General features: G+C 50.1%; 1 protein-coding gene across 5 annotated transcripts; it reads right to left on the bottom strand.

Annotated features, from left to right (window-relative positions):
* Nucleotides 1-2,135: 2,135 nt before the first annotated feature.
* Nucleotides 2,136-15,321, bottom strand: Cdk16 (cyclin-dependent kinase 16). 5 transcript variants are annotated; one of them, XM_013035562.1, is made up of 16 exons: nt 14,788-14,879; nt 9,346-9,553; nt 8,658-8,794; nt 8,411-8,536; nt 8,278-8,334; nt 8,069-8,183; nt 7,458-7,552; nt 7,301-7,363; nt 6,949-7,072; nt 6,670-6,790; nt 6,480-6,577; nt 6,287-6,392; nt 6,155-6,197; nt 5,902-5,992; nt 3,502-3,579; nt 2,136-3,101 (listed from the first exon to the last, which is right to left on the bottom strand). In XM_013035562.1, exons 2-16 carry the CDS (start codon nt 9,545-9,547, stop codon nt 3,061-3,063), a joined length of 1,497 nt encoding a protein of 498 aa, XP_012891016.1. In that variant the 5' UTR covers nt 9,548-9,553; nt 14,788-14,879; the 3' UTR covers nt 2,136-3,060. The 5 variants fall into 5 exon arrangements, with proteins under 5 accessions (XP_012891016.1, XP_012891015.1, XP_012891019.1 ...); XM_013035561.1 differs by lacking the exon at nt 14,788-14,879 and adding an exon at nt 14,342-14,393; XM_013035565.1 differs by having other exon boundaries at nt 2,139-3,403; nt 8,658-8,791; nt 14,788-15,321.
* Nucleotides 15,322-16,077: the final 756 nt, after the last annotated feature.

Genomic DNA, 16,077 nt, shown 5'->3' with positions numbered 1-16,077 from the left:
TGTAATTTCAACCCTCCTCTTCACATGACCTCTTCACTTACCTATTTTCAGTTAATATCTGGGTGGCGAGGGGGGAGGGGTAAACATTAGTATGCCTTTTTGTGTGAATGTGACAGTCCTGGGGCTTGAACTCAGGACCTGGTCACTGTTGCTCAGGTTGTTTGTTTTGTTGGTCGTGGGGCCTGAACTCTGGGCCTGCTTGCTGTCCCTCAGCTTTTCAGCTCAAAGCTAGCACTCTACCATTTGAGCCACAGTGCCACTTCCGGCTTTTCCCCCCCTGCTTATGTGGTGCTGAGGAATCGAACCCAGGGTCTCATGCATGCAAGGCAAGCACTCTACCACTGAGCCACCTTCCCAGACCCACTCAGGTTTTTTTTTGCTCAAGGCTAGTGCTCTACCATTTTAGCCACAGCTCCCCTCCTGCCTTTTTGATAGTTAATTGAAGATAGCCTCATGGACTTTCTTCCCAGGCTGGCTTTAAACTTAATCCTCAGATCTCAACCTCCTCCTGCCTCCTGAGTATGTTTTTACTGATCAACCCAGACCTGGTACAAATGACTGCAATTTGGTTGTGTAAACTGAGGGAGAAAATGGAGTACCCTTCTGCTTGCAGGTTACCCCCTTTCCCCCCCCCCCAGCCGCCCCCCCCCCCCCCCCCCCCCCCCCCCCGTCCAAATGTGACATTTGAATTGAATCTGGCACATGGAAGATACTGGTGAATCAACCTCTCTCCTTTCTTGCTTCTGCACTGTCGCTCCCTATTTTGCTTCCCCTCCTCAGCCCTTGTCTTGGTTTCTTCACTACTGAGAGACCAACCTCTGCCCATATCAACTCCTATAGTAGCTAAGTGAATTCCAGTCCTTCTAAGTAGACTTAGAGGATGGGCTATTTTGTGCCTTTGCAGCATCAATTTCCTAGCCTCTTTTACTGCTAGGGGTGATCATGTCATCTGAGTAACCCAGGGATGACATAGGAAGTCTACTGAGGTTTGTTATAGTTCTAGGCCTGTAAAAGAGAACAGAAAGGAAGGGAGTGCCCTGCTTTCCCAGCTTGCTTTCCTATATCTGGGACATGATGGCCATCTTGGCACCATGAGACTGCAAGCTGATATTGATCAAAGTGCTTACAAGGACACAGCAGATTAGAGGCTCACAGCCCATCACTGCTAGGCCTTAGTAAATAGACATTTAATTAAGACATTCTATTACTTGCATTTTCCTGGCCCTGCCCATTCCACCTCTCCTGCCTATTCCTGGCTTTGGCCAAGATGATATGGGGCTAGAATTTGTGAGTGAAGGCATAAAAGCCTTTACTTTGCTCATACCTGAGTGCTAGTTGAGTTTTGGGCTCTCACAAACCATTGGATCCTTCCCAGGTGTATCTCATCCATACCCATAGTTTCCATTACTTCTTGGACACCAATAATCCAAACTTTCAGTTCTATCTATGACCCCATTCCTGGACTTGATGTATTAAGTGCAGGGCAATGGTAGCTCACACTTGTAATCCTAATCAGCAGGCTAGATGAGATCACAGTTCAAAGCCAATGTGGGCAGAAAATCCTGAGACTAAATCTCCAACTAACCCAGCAAAATGCTGGGCATGGCTCAAGTGACAGAGCATCAGCTAAGAATGAAAAAGCTAAGCACAAGCATGAGGTCTCCAGTTCAAGTCTTGGTACCAGTCCAGGGGGAAGATTATTCCTTCACCTACTTAGTAACCCAAAATTGACTCTCCTCATTCCCTCCCCAGCTGGTCCTCTTCATAACGCCTAGGTAAAGTGTGTAGTGGTCATATTAGGCCTCTCTGCCTCACTCCTCACCTTGCTTCTATCAGGCCCTTCAATGTCACTCTCCACCTTGTCAGGCTTCCTCATATTGCTGGATAAACCTAGTTCCTCTCTCTGCTTGAGTTTCAACCTGTCAGCACTATTCTGCCTGCTCTACTGCCTTGAACTTGATGCTCTACCATCCCCTGTGCAACCCTCTCAGGGATCCTTTTCAGAGACCTGCCATCTCTCCAGTCTACTCTCAAATGCCCTTCTAGACAATGTGGATCAGGTATGAATTTATAAAGGTAAGTAATCATCCCAGCTTCAGCTCCCTTGCTTTCATAGGGATTTGCAATCAGACTTTTCTCTTTAGACTTTTTAATGTTTCATACAGCGATTATGGTGCATTCAGGAACCCAACCCTCCAAACCCCACCAGGAGGGCTCCCTCCCCTGCCCTCCCACCCCATTTAAGGGCCCCAGGGCTTAGGGTGAATGAAGGGGAGGTAACCACCCATCCAGGGACTGACCCTGGAGACTGACCCTGCCCTGCCTCACCTTCCCAGGGGTTAGGGGGCAACACCTGGGCACAACCCCCATGTGCCCCTGTCCCTGCTTGTGCACATGTACACACTATGGCTGCTCGCTGAGTTGGTCAGTTCCTTGGCAGGGCCCTTACTCAACAGCACCGAGTGGGATGGGGCAGAAGGGCTGGGCTGGGGAGACCCTGAGAAGGAGGCCCCGGCTACAGAACTACAGGAGGGAGAGTAGGGCTCCCCCGACCTTGTCCGGCTCCCAGTTTCCAGTAGTTCCCAGATGACCCTGCAGCTGGGGATGGCAGGCAGGGGGAAGAAGGCGAGTAGCCGAGGCATGCTTTCCAACAGCCGATCCCAGGGTTTGGTGATGGTCAGGGTTCTGAAGAGAGGCTGTGTCCCTGCCTCTGAAAGGCTGGGAGTGGGGCTTCATTGCACAAAATACTGTGGGAGGGCCACACGCAGGGGGTGGGGCCCAGCCACTCTGTATACAGAGATATTGCGTTTAAAAAAATGAGAACCTCATTTAAAATGATTTAAAAAAACAATAAATGAAACAAACAAAAAAGGCCCACAACAACATGAGGCAGTGGGGCAGGCAGGAAAGCAGGCAGAAGATGCCTCAGACCCAAGGCATCATCACCTTTCTCATCTGCGTTGAGAGCCCCAGCCTGGGCCAGGTCCAGACCCTTGGCTGGCCGTAGGGTAGTGGTCCTGGGAAGGGGGGTGGATATGACGAGGAGGGTTAGGCCTGGCCTCAGTGTGGGAGGCTGGCACGGCCATGCTGTCCGCCGGCAACTACCAAGACAAAAAGACAGACCAAGCAAAGGATTGATGATGAGAGCTTTGTTAGCACCCAGCAGATAGGCCAATGGGTGGGTTGACAGGCCAATGATTGGGTGTTTGGGCAGTTGGCTGGGGATAAGTGGACAGGAGAGCATGGCTCAGGCAGGTAGGCAGGCAGAAAGCAGGGAGGATGCAGTTGGGGGCTGCCCTGTGAGGGGTGTGGCATCCCTCCAGCCGCTGCCTGCTAGGACCTCGGTCTGTGGCTTAGAACTTGGCTTAGAACTCGGTGTCCACCACACGGAAAGCTGGCCTGCCTGCAGGGGAAAGCAGAGCGGATGGCTGTTGGTGGGCAAGCAGATAGGTGGGTAAAGCAGGTAGGTGGGTGGAGGGAGGGAGAAGAGACCACACTTACCCGAGTCAGGCATAGATGAGGACCGAAGGTTGGCCTCCTTTTGTAGCTGGATCTCCTTTAGTGCAAATATGGAAGTAGCTGTGGGTAGAGACACACAAGTGGGGGATCCACAGGCCCATCCAGGACCAGCTTCTATATGGTACTACTGGGGGAATTAATTAGAAGTTGCCCCTTCTTTGAGAGGCTTGCTTTTCATCCACACAGAAACGCTACAAGGAGGGAAGATGGAATATACACTATTGCATAACACAAAGAAGTTAACAAACTTTATTAAGTGTGATAAAGGCATTGTAATTAGCACTTTTTAAATCCAGGTGATGGGTGATGTTTGGGGATTTGATTTTAATATCAATCCAAGCTATTCAGGAGGCTGAGATCTGAGGATTGTGGTTCAAAGCCAGCATGGACAGGCAAGTCTGTGAAACTTTTATCTCAACCACAAAAAGCTGGAAGTAGAGCTGTGACGCAAATGGCAGAGTGCTAGCCTTGAGCAAAAAGAGCTCAGGCACAGTGCCCAGGCCCTGAGTTCAAGCCCCAGGACTGGCAAAAAAAAAAAAAAGAAAAACTAGATTGACCAAGAATTAATTTGTTAAAGAGTGTACTCATTATTTTGTCTAATAGTAAGTGTACATTAATTTGGAAATGTCTTTGTTAAAACGCTTTGTAAAGCCAAAGATAAAAAAAAAGAGAACAAGCTCAAAGCCAGCCTGGGCAGGAAAGTCCGTGAGACTCTTATCTCCAATTAACCACCAGAAAACTGGAAGTGGCGTTTTGGCTCAAGTAGTAGAGAGCTCGCCTTGATCTGAAGAGCTCAGGGACAGTGCCTAGGCCCAGAGTTCAAGTCCCACGACTGACCAAAAAATAAAAAAGAGACAACAAACATCCCATATGATTCCAGAGAAAAAGTGATTTCTGATGTTTTACAAATCCAAACAATAGGGCTGGGGATATAGCTTAGTGGTAAAACACCTGCCTAGCATGCATGAGGCCCTGAGTTCCATGCCCACTCCCCTGCGGCTGAAAGAAAAAGAACAGCAAATTGAAATGTTTCCACTGTTCAGGACAGGCCCTGGAATGTCCAAAGAAGGTGCTATGGAGCCCCCAGTCCTGGGGCTTAAACTCAGGGTCTGAGTACTGTCCCTGAGCCTCTTTATACTCAAGGCTAATGCTCTACCACTTGAGCCACAGTGCCACTTCCGATTTTTGAGTGGTTAATTGAAGATAAGACTCTCATGGGGACTTTTCTGCCCAGGACTGGCTTCAACTGAGATCCTCAAATATCAGCCCCTTGAGCAGCTAGAACTACAGGCATGAACCATGGGCGCCTAGCTCTGTGAGACTCTTATCTCCAATTAATCACAGAAAAAGCCAAAGTGGTGCTGTGGCTCAAGTGGTAGAGTGCTAGCCTTGAGCAAAAGCTCAGGAACAGTGCCCAGGCTCTAGGGTTCAAGCCCTAGGACTGGCAAAATTAACAATAATTAGTTGTGTTATATACACTTGATTTTGTGCATTTTAGCATTCATATTGCAAGGAAATGTTTACTTTAAAAGTAACATCTATTTTAACGTACTGTATGAAAATGTTCATGAAAGGTAAAAGGAACTAAAAATTTTAAAATATTATTATTGTTTTCCTGGTCCTAGCGCTTAAACTCAGGGCCTAGGCACTGTCCCTGAGCTTTATTTTGACAAGCATGGGGCTTGAACTCAGGGCCTAGGCACTGTCCCTGAGCTTCTTCTGCTCAAGGCTAGCACTCTAACACACTACCACTTGAGCCACAGGGCCACTTCTGGCTTTTTCTGTTTATGTGGTACTGTGGAATCCAACCCAGGTCTTCATGCATGCCAGGCAAGCACTCTACCACTTGAGCCACAGTTTCACTTGTGGCTTTTTGATGGTTAATTGAAGATAAAAATCGCATAGACGGGCTGGGAAGTTGGCTCAGTGGTAGAGCGCTTGCCTTGCATGCATGAGGCCCTGGGTTCGATTCCCCAACACCATAAGCAAAAAGAAAAAAAGCCAGAAGTGGCGCTGTGGCTCAAGTGGTAGAGCACTAGCCTTGAGCTGAGGGACAGCGCCCAGGCCCAGAGTTCAGGCCCCACGACCAGACCCCCAAAAAAGAAAGAAAGAAAAAAAAGAATCGCATAGACTTTCCCATCAGGTTTGACTGCAAACCATAATCCTCAGATCTCAGCCTCCTGAGTAGCTAAGATTACGGGCATGAGTCACTGGCACCCAGCCTATTTTTTTCATAATACTATCACATATAGGATGCCTCCCCCATTCCCTGAACAATTGACTCAACTATCCTAACAGTCTTGTTCCTCACAGTCCCCATTCCTAGTAGTCCAATTCCCCACAGCCTCTATCCTGGCGCATACATTCCCCAACTGCACTCACTGTCAGGAAGTTTGTGGATCCGCTCCCCCAGGCTGAAGAAGAATGGATGTTTCATGGCATCTTCTGCAGAGATCCGATTGCGACCCTCGAACTGAGTTGGAGGGGAGAAGGGTGTATTGATATTTTTCAATAAGTAGGTTTCTCTTCCTGCCCACCTCAGATCTTACCCTGGAGGTTGGGGAAGGGGGAAGTCCCATTTTCCCACACCTGGAATTCCCACCTCCACAAGGCTGTCCCAGGAAGATGTTCTCACCTGCAGCAGCTTAGTGAGGAGGTCAGCCCCATCGCTATCAAGTCTACCATAAGGACAAGGTGATTTATTTTACATTGGGTTTGGGTATTCTGGCTTCCAATGCCCTCCCAACCTCCCACCCACCAGCCTCACCGGGGTGCATGGCTCAGAAGGGCCTCGGCTCGGTACTTGGGATAGTTGTATGTCTTGAACTCCTCATTGGACATGATGCCAGGCCATGTCTCCTCAGTTGGTGTTCCTGGCAGGGAAGAGGAATTTATCCCAAATATCTCAGGCTCTCCCTGAATGTCCCCATAGCTCCTAAGGCATATTGCCTCCTCCTCACCCAAGATGCGGAAGATGAAGTGCAGCTGTTCCTCCACTGTGGAGCCTGGGAAGAGGGGCCGGCCTGTGGCCATCTCATAGAAGATGCAGCCCACACCCCTGAACAGGGAAAGCATATTGAATAGGGAGGTAGGTTGCTGGGTGGCTACAACAGCTATGCCAAACCCTTCCATACTTCCACCTCTCCTCACCACATGTCAATCTGGGTGGAATAATCTGTAGATCCAAGCAGGATGTCAGGGGGCCTGTACCACAGTGTCACCACCTCGTTGGAATATGTCTTCGTTGGGATTGATTTGGCCCGGGCCAGGCCTGAGAGGTGAAGAGAAGAGGCAGCTAGAAAAGTTATGGGCAAAGCCTGGGGAACATATAGAGTTGGGATTGAGGGTGCTCTAGGTAACATCCAAATGCTAAAAGATAGGTCATGGGGAAACAGGGAGATCAATGGGAAGAAAGGCCATCGGCGGTACCAAAGTCAGCCAGCTTGAGTTCTCCTCTCTCATTGATGAGCAGGTTCTGGGGCTTGAGGTCTCGGTGTAGCACCTTCTGCCTGTGGCAGTAGGCCAGGCCTCGGAGCAGCTGGAACAGGAACAGCTGGGGATCCAGAAATGGCAGACAGAGTTAAAAAAATATCCATCAGCCCAACCCATAACAGGCAGGTAGCTACGACTCCCTCCCAAACACAAGACACTGAACTCAGCTCCCAAATGCCCTCCAAGGATTCCCAGCAAAACAGTCAAATTAGGAAAAGGCCACTTTTGGGGAATTTGCAGGGTGGAGTGCATGAGTGGGGATCCCATCCTGCTCCTGCCCCACACCCACTTTCACGTTGTGCATGTTGATGATATTCCCACAGTCATCGAGGTACTGCTTCAGGTCCTTGTCCTGAGGAGAGAAGAAGTAGGAAGGAAATAAGGGTAGCATCCTGTTGTTCCTGTTTTGCCACCACCCCCTGGGACCCACTGCCATCCAACCTTACCAAGTACTCAAACACAAGGGTAAGGGACTTCTCCGTGTGGATAATGTCATGTAGTGTAACGATGTTGGCATGTTTGAGGTCCTTGAGCAGGGACACTGCAGGAAACATAAAATGGGATGGGGCAACAGCCAGAGTCCCACCTTCAGGACAAAGGTGAGGACAAGGGACCAGAGACAGATGATGAGCCCAGGGTTTTATTTCTTCCCTGTCTAGTTTAGAGTAAAGCCTCACAATCTTACTGCTCTAACTCACTATGTTCAAGATACAGAAAACAGGCTTGGAGAAGAATACCCAGCAAACACCTAGGATTGCAACCCCAAGTTCATGTGACACTAGATTTTTCACAACCTGTTTTTTGTTTTTAGGAAGGGTCTTTGCTTCAACCAGAGAATACAGGTTTGCAAGTACCATGGTTTGCAACTCACTCATCTTTTTTTGGTTCACTCAGATTTTTGGTTACCCTATTAACCCGGATATGTGATAGGCCTTCTCAGAAGGCAAGAGCATTGGGTAAATGTCCCAGAATTCCCTGTGTTTGGCCTCTCTATAAGGTGGGCATACATGCAATGCAGAGTCAGGAAAGTCTGGGGGAGATGAAATGGGATGTGTACCTTCCCGGATGGCGGTGCAGGGTGCTCCCTCTTCATGTTCCAGTCTGATCTCCTTGAGTGCCACAAGGTTGTCTGTAAGCTTGCTTTTACCTTTGTAGACGGTGGCATAGGTACCCTGGGGTGTGAGGAAGTGTGACAGGGGAGGTACTATGAGGCTTCAGGGAGCTCCCACTAACCCCTATCCCCACCACTGGCCTCCTGACTCTCACCTCACCCAGCTTGTCCAATTTGATGTAGGTCTCTAGTTTCCCAAAGCCAATCTCGGACTGTGAGAAGAGGGAAAGTTAAAGCAAGGCAGGGGAAAAAGTACTAGAAGGGAGGAAGACAGAAACAGATGCTCACCAAGCTGACACGGCGGAGGCGGCGGCTGAGGGGCTTGTCAAAAATGGGGCTGTTAAGAGTAAGCTTTTCAAGGTAGCCCTCAGGTAGCCGGATGTCAGCTGGAAGCGACAGGCGCTTGTTGATATCCTAGAAGGCAAGATTAGAGGTAACATGAGGGACAAAGAAGCAGAACCATGAGTTCCACCTCCCCAGCCCCAGCTCCCTTTCCCAGCCTTGTCCACCAACAGAATGGGGGGGGGGTAAGTACCTCGGTAGAGATCTTGCGTGGGGGGTGGTTGCGCATGCGCACTCTAACTGGTGACTGCACTTCATCTGAGGATGTGGCTGAAGCCTGGTCACTCTCCCCATCAGACCCCATCTTCATGTCCTCGTGCACAATCTCTGCTGGTGGGAAGTGGGGGGAAGCCAGGCGGGGTCAAGTTGGGTCAGAAACACCCCTCCTTCTTACATTATCCTTCATCATACCCCTGTGTGTACATGGATCCTAAAGCAGCCTGAAATCCCTTGGGAAGAGGGTGATGGAACTCAGAAAAGCCTAGGTGGGCCAAAGACAAGTTAAATGGAATGTGAGGGTCAATAGTTACCTAGCAGAGTAACCCATTCCAGGGGTGAGCTGAGCCCACAGTGTGCCCAGAAGCAGCAGACAATGGGAGGCCTCGATAAGGCACCAGAGTGCAAAAAGGTAAAGGAAACCTTGGGGCAGCTACAATAGGTAAGGTGCCCACCCTTTCTCTCCCTGGGGCCTAGATACAAGGCCAAAGAAAGGTGTTAAATGGACAGACAAGAGGTTAAGAGATTACCGGGAAAAAAAAACTGCAGGGAAAGGGGAGAAAAATGAAGAAAGGAAAATCAAAATAACACAAATCTAAGAACTTGGGTGGGAGGTGGCACCTGGAAAATGGGACAGAGAGAGAAAGAGTAGCCAATAGACTCACCAGGTGCAGAGCTGAGTGGGCCCCGTCCAGAGCGAGGTTCCCCAGGGCCAGCACGAGGAGGGGCCTCTCCGAGGTCACTGCCACCACCACCACCACTCTCATCCAGGCCTATCTGCTCAGGGGCACCATTGGTCTTATCTATGGCACGGCCCCCTCGGAGTGTCATCGACAGCTGCCGTTTGATCTTCTTCATCCGGTCCATGGCAACCTGAGCAGAGACATGGACAGAAATAAGGTCCACATTAACATTTGCTTAACTATCAGGGGTCCTTAAGCTCATGACAACCTAGTCAGGGGAATGTGTCGGTGCCTACCCAACCACTATGGAATCAGTCAGGATTCCTGGAAACCTGGAATGAACAAGGCCCCTCTCCCTTGTCATTGTCGGCCTACCCCTAAGTAACCCACCTGGGTACTTAGGCTTGGGTGGCTGGCAGAGGGCAATGGCCCACTCAGTAGATGGTTGGTCTCTAGGGTGGCAGCCTCACAGTGAGAGCATAGGGCTCCACAGCAGGCATCTTCAGGTGCAGCAGCAGCGATGGAAACAGCCACAGATGGTACAAGAGGCTCACTTAGAACCGTAGAACAAGTGATACAGCTCCGGGCACGCCCATAGAATGGCATATTCCGCTGGCACCAGCCCCACATTGCCCCCAACTGCTAAGGTGGAAAGCTCTTTGTGGCCACAAGGACCGTCTCACCTCCCCCAGCAACTATCACCATGGTGAGACCAATGGACCTTCCCACTTCTTTATTCAGAATGGGGGGGGGGTGAGAAGGTCCTGACCAGACCCAACCACTGGTTAGGTTCGGGGGGGGGGGGTTGTTTCTCAGAGTACATCATCTATTCTCAGGGCTTCTGGAAAGGTTACATTATTATATTGGGTTGGAATCCACAGGGTCCAACCTTGTCTTCCCTATGGGAGAATGTATCACATCTCCCTTACCACCACAAATAAGTTCTGGCCTTTATGTGGCCTCCAAATCTTATCCTATTTGCCCCTTGATATTCCTAAACAGTCTTCTGCAAACACACCCAGCAAAGTTCCATCACAAGGACCTTGCACTGGTTGTTCCTGGTATCTGGAACACTCTTCCCAGATGCTATAAAAGAGTTCACTCCCAAACCTTTTTAGGCCTTTACTCAAATGTTACCTTTTTGTGAGACCTCCATGTATAACCCTATTTAAAATGTCAAACATCCTGAGCTCCCTCACGCTGCCAACGGTCCTCCACCTCCGGCACTCATCCTCTCTTTAGTAATGACATCATCTACTCATTAGTTTCTTTGCTTTTTACTGTCTTCTCACCACAAGTATAAGATTAACTCTGCCAGGGTAGATTCCTGTCTGTTTAGCTCACAGTTATATCCTGAGGATCTGGAATAGTGGTGGACAGAGTAGATGCCCAAAAAGTACATACAGCTGGGTGGCTGTGGTTCACGCCTATAATCCTAGCTACTCAGGAGGCTGAGATCTGAGGATTGAGGTTCAAAGCCAGCTCAGGCAGGAAAGTCTGTCAGACTATTATCTCTAATTAACCACCAGAAAACTGGAAGTGGCACTGTGGCCCAAGGGGTAAAGCACTCACCTTGAGCTGAAGAGCTCAGGGACAACGCCCAGGCCCAAAGTTCAAAACCCATGACCAAAAAAGAAAAATGAAAATGAAAAAGAAAAAAGTGCATATAACAGAAATGAATGAATTAGGGGGACTGAAAGCCTGGGTCCAACCTCTGCTGAAGCTGAGTCCCCAACACGTATTAACAGCCCCCAAATAAGATGGATTAGGGATGCTGGAAAACTGATAGGAAGATGACCTAGATGGGTTTGAGGGAATGGGGCCACCAAAAGGTTTAGGCTGGCCACCTTCTGCTTCCTCCTAGGCACTGGGCCAGCAAGGAGGAGGAAAGACCTGGTCCAGGAGCCATCTGGACTCACAGCAAGGACTAAGATGGCCCAGGGCCCAAGGGAAGTAGAGCTAGATAGGAGGTTGATGAAGTGACTGGGGCTGATGAGAGAAATGGGTCATCTGTTACCATGAAACCTAACAGTTCCCACACCTAACTTGCCCGGCTGAACTCACAACCCACAGAATGAAATTAGGGGACCAGGCAGAAAGACCTCAGAGGATGAGGTCCATCCACCAATAACTCAGGATAAGGTAGGTGCTGGTGGCTCATGCCTAATCCTAACAACTCAGAAGGCTGAGATCTGAGGATCATGGTTTGAAGCCATCTGGGGCAGGAAAGTCCCTGAGACGATTATCTAAGTGAGGCTGTAGCTCAAATGGTAGATTGCTAGCCTTGCCCAAAAAGCTCAAGGACAGTACCCAGGCCCTGAGTTTGAACTCTAGGACAGGTGTGTATGCATGCATGCATGTGTGTATGCATACATACATACATATACATACACACACACACAGGATAACATAAAAAGTCTGAAATAGGAAGCTGAACACTCGACTGAAAGCCGTGGGAGAGGAAGCATGGCCAGCTCCCAAAGGCTATCTTGTGCTCATATGGATAGATACTTGGTTGCTTTGCATGTGGTGACAAAGACTGGAGGGAGGGGCTACCAGAAATTTTTAAGTTTCTGGGGCTGAATGGAAGATGGGGGAGGGAGCGCGGAAACAGGAAGAGCCATGGATCTTTGACCTCTAACTGGAATCTCCAAGGGCTAAACATGTTCCAGAGTTGAATTTTTGATGATTTTAGGAATATGGGATACAAAAATCGGTGTATCATGCAACACCTTCAGCAGTGAGGCTGGAAGGAGTGACATGGGCAGACCCTTGTGAATAGACAACACACTTGACCATTTATAAGCATCAAAACTTTAAATATATTGTATTTTTTGTTTTTTAAACTTACAGATTTTAGAACTAGTGAAGGAAGGAGCAAGAAATGGAACACATGATCCCACTGCTGGAAGGGCATATGTCCTTCCTGACCCCCAAAGGCACATAACCAAGCTTAAACTACTCTCATACTCAAGGCTATTCACAATCTCACAGCACAGGGACCCCTGAAGATAAAGTCATCACACTCTACATACCATAGACATTCATACACCCACACATTCTGTGCTGACCCCCTCACCCCGCCCGGCACACACTAGCCCCTCAAGAAGGCCTCACTACATTTTAAATCCTATTAGCATCCACACTTTCCCCTTTAACCCTTCAGCACTCAAGCCCTAACTTATTACATTGAATTCTATTGGCATAAACTTGGCTTCCTCTAAGTAACTCCTGCCATCATTCTTGGGCCCCTTCCTGGCCCAGCAGCTGTCTGTTAGCTTCTTCATAGCATTGAGCCCTCCCCCATAAACATACTGTTCACTCTATGATGGTGACCCCTATTAACATTCACCTGGAATCCTCTACAGCTGCCCTGAATTAGCACTCACTGGACCTGCCCGCTGCTCTGAATCCCCTTAGCACAACAATAAATCTTGCAGATACCTAACTTGTTTTGTCCATACTCATCTATCAACATTGTCCAATGCACATTCTGTTCCATCTTTTGACTACCTTGTCCCCTCTATCAACACAAGCTGGAGACATTTCTTCCACACTGACCCCCATTAGCACAGAGTCTTGCCTCCCCATTAGCACACCCCAAACCCTTAGCCCAATTTCCCAGGGATATACAAACACACACTGCTAACATTAGTGCACACAGTTCTCCATTCAGTCCTGACCCTTATTCTCACACACACACACACACACACACACACACACACACACACACACACACACACTCAGCTCTCCATGGCTTGAACCCTCTTTAGCACTTATTCTTGCCCTGCATTTCTTTGCTTCAAACTGTCCACAGCTATAACTTCTGTAGTGTGGATCCCTTCATAGCCCCGATTCTTGTGACACACTACATCCCTTCTCTACAGCACTCCCTATTAGCACTCTCTGAACCTGGAACACATCAGTGCCCCCATGGACAAGAATACATTGTTTCACAATGTTCTGATGCTCATTAGCATATTCTAAACCTCATACTGCCCAGATTCTCCCACACAGCGGCACACATTTAAGTGCCTCTTTGTCTCTAAACCCACATTAGCAGCCACTAAAACTGCACTTTCTGGGATATCAAACTCCCTGTCTTCATGGACACTGGGTGCTCAGCTTAAGACACTTCCCTCACCCTCCCGTGTACATGTACACACACGTATACAATGTTGACACTCATGAGCACAGGTTCAGATCTTGCACTATTCTGTCCCCATATGAAGGTCCTTCTACATCCACTAACACTGTACCTCACACTACCCAAAGCACACAAGCCCTTGCTGCCATGACCCTCAACACCTGAGTCCTTCAATTACTTGTCCTTCCAAGAGTACACCTGGACCCCGGCAAGCTTCAGCACCCCACAAACACACATCGTTATTAACAGCATCGCTGACCCTCATCACCACACATGGGGGGGCCTTAAGAGTGCTAGCTAGATCCTATTAGAACACCTCTGGTACCTGTATCCCTCTGTCCCCATTGAACAGATTGAGCCTCTCTACACCGAGTCTAAGAACTGTGCCTGACACGGTACCCCTATTACACACCCTCATGTTCCCCTCGGCCCTGCAACACCCTTCCATTAGCACACACTGGACCTCAAACCTTATCGTGCTTATCAATTACTCCAAGTTCCGACCCCCAGCTCAGTCTCCCTTTGCAAGTCTTGATGTCCTTTACCACTCTACCACCCATTCTCACAGCCTCTGGTCCTTTGATCACCCTGCTCCCCTTTAGCATCTATAGCACTTTCCAGCCTCAGTTCTCCAGGACGGGCCCAGGGCGGGGCCAAGGTCAGGGAGGCCCCAAATGACCCTCGCCCCGGTGCATTCTGGGTCTGGGAAATTCGATGGGGGAGGGGGCAATTGCTAGGCAAGCAGCCCAGATCCCCCGGGCACCGCCCGGGTTCTGGGATGGCTCCGTTACAGCAGCAGCCCCCCACCCCAGGTCTGGAGGACGTGCTCACCGGCGGGGGCGCACGAGCAACCTCAGAGCCGCGGGGCCGGCGCGGCGGCGCCTGGGGCGGCGGCCCGGGATGAGGCCGCGCGACCTCCTTCTCCTCCAGTTCGCCGCAGGCGCCCGTCCCAGTAGTCTTCAGCCATGGCTGCTGGGCCCGGGCCGCCGCCGGCTGAGGAGGAGGAGGCGGCGGCGGCGGCGGCGGTGGCTGAGGCGGAGGCGGCGTCCCGCTCAGCCGGCCATGAGCTTGGCCTCTGCGGGCGATGCCCCTGGGCTCGCAGGCGCCCGCTTGAACCCAAGTGCTCACAGCGGCTCTGGGCTCCGAGCCGACTGCTCACGGAGACGCGGCGGATCCCAGGACAGAACAGGGAATAGCCCAACCACTGCGCGCGCCGCGTTCCGCGCATGCGCGCGCACGCGCTGTAAAGAGTGAAGTGTTGGAAGGCGGGGACTCACCTCGGGCTGCGTGTACCAAAAGATCCGTCGGTTACGGGCGGGGGCGCGGCCATTGCGCACCCACAAGGGAATGTGTCGTCTTCCCTGGAACGGCGCCAGGAGGAAATGTGGAGGTTGCTTACTACCCAGATTTGATCTTGCCAGAAGTTTGTTGGCGTTGAGATGAGCAGCAGCCAGTAACCAGGCGTGCCACTCACCACTCGCTCCCCATAAGCGGTCTCACTTGGTACATTCCCATGGTGGCAAACGGGACTTTTGCTTGGAGGAAAGGAGCAGATGAGGCAACCAGTTCTAACTCAGTGAGGTGACTCCGGAGGTAGGAATTTTAAAGGCCGGAGAGATGACTTTTCTAGGAGTGGTGGCCTGGGTAGTCATAGGCTTTTACCACCTTAGTTAGGACGATCTAGCTCCGCCCTCCTTGCCCCCTCCACCGCTAGCTCATTCCTACTGTGAACGTATGCAGCCCCGCCCTTTGAGGTTGTGGTCCAGCCAATCGGATTTGCTGCCAGTGGTGAGGCAGGAACAAGAATGAAGGGCGTGGCTGTGTTGAAGAGGTGGGATTACACTTTCCCCCTACTGCTTCCCCTGCCCGGGTTTCAATGGTTTTCTCCATCGCATAGGGCGGTCTCTTTTTTGTTCTGAGCTCCTCTCGCAGTAGGCTGAACAGTTCTCCAGTTTATTGATCTGGAAACATTTCACCGACCTCGAGGTCCCTCCCTTACCCTTCCTACATTCTCCCGCGGGCCTCTTGGGGTGGAGCGTAGGTTAAAAGGAAAAGCGGACCTGTGTAGAGACTGGGCTCCGCCAACACGCATGTGTAGAACTTTGGGCGAGGCGGAGCCTTTTCCTGCCTCCAAGTTTTTGTGTTTGTTCACTAAATGAGGTTTGCCTGCCACCTCTCAACTACCTCTTGCTGCCCGCCACAGTCACGCCCAAGGCTACCCTCATTCTGCCTAATCCCTCAATCCCCCAGCCCCAAATGTAATAATAGCCTTCGGAAAATCTTACTGGACTTCTTTACATTGCATTCCAGGAGCCTCCTCACCTCTTCTGGTTTTCCCTTTAAGGCAGTCACACCAATTAAGTTTTTGTAAGGTTCACATTAGCAAGGACTTCATCCATCGGCCATGATGGGAATAAAATTAGACAAAAGTTCTCATGGCCCAATAGACATCGAGTCCATCACATAACTGATTTATCTCCCACCCGGCTCTCCTTTATTCCAGCTATTCTGCTCCTGAAAACAGCAGAACAGTCCAGCCTCTGGGACTTCATACTTGGTGTTCCTCT

Source organism: Dipodomys ordii, unplaced genomic scaffold, assembly GCF_000151885.1.
Source record: "Dipodomys ordii isolate 6190 unplaced genomic scaffold, Dord_2.0 Scaffold215, whole genome shotgun sequence".
In the NCBI taxonomy this organism is placed as follows: domain Eukaryota; kingdom Metazoa; phylum Chordata; class Mammalia; order Rodentia; family Heteromyidae; genus Dipodomys; species Dipodomys ordii.
Note: the sequence above shows the minus strand (reverse complement) of the source record. Positions and strands in the feature narration are given on the sequence as shown.

Coding starts and splice junctions, on each gene's coding strand:
- Cdk16 (XM_013035562.1), bottom strand. CDS start 9,547: ATGGACCGGATGAAGAAGATCAAACGGCAGCTGTCGATGACACTCCGA. Junction 6,578..6,669: donor TCCACCCAGATTGACATGTG/GTGAGGAGAGGT, acceptor TTCCCTGTTCAG/GGGTGTGGGCTGCATCTTCT. Junction 6,393..6,479: donor CTTCATCTTCCGCATCTTGG/GTGAGGAGGAGG, acceptor CTTCCCTGCCAG/GAACACCAACTGAGGAGACA.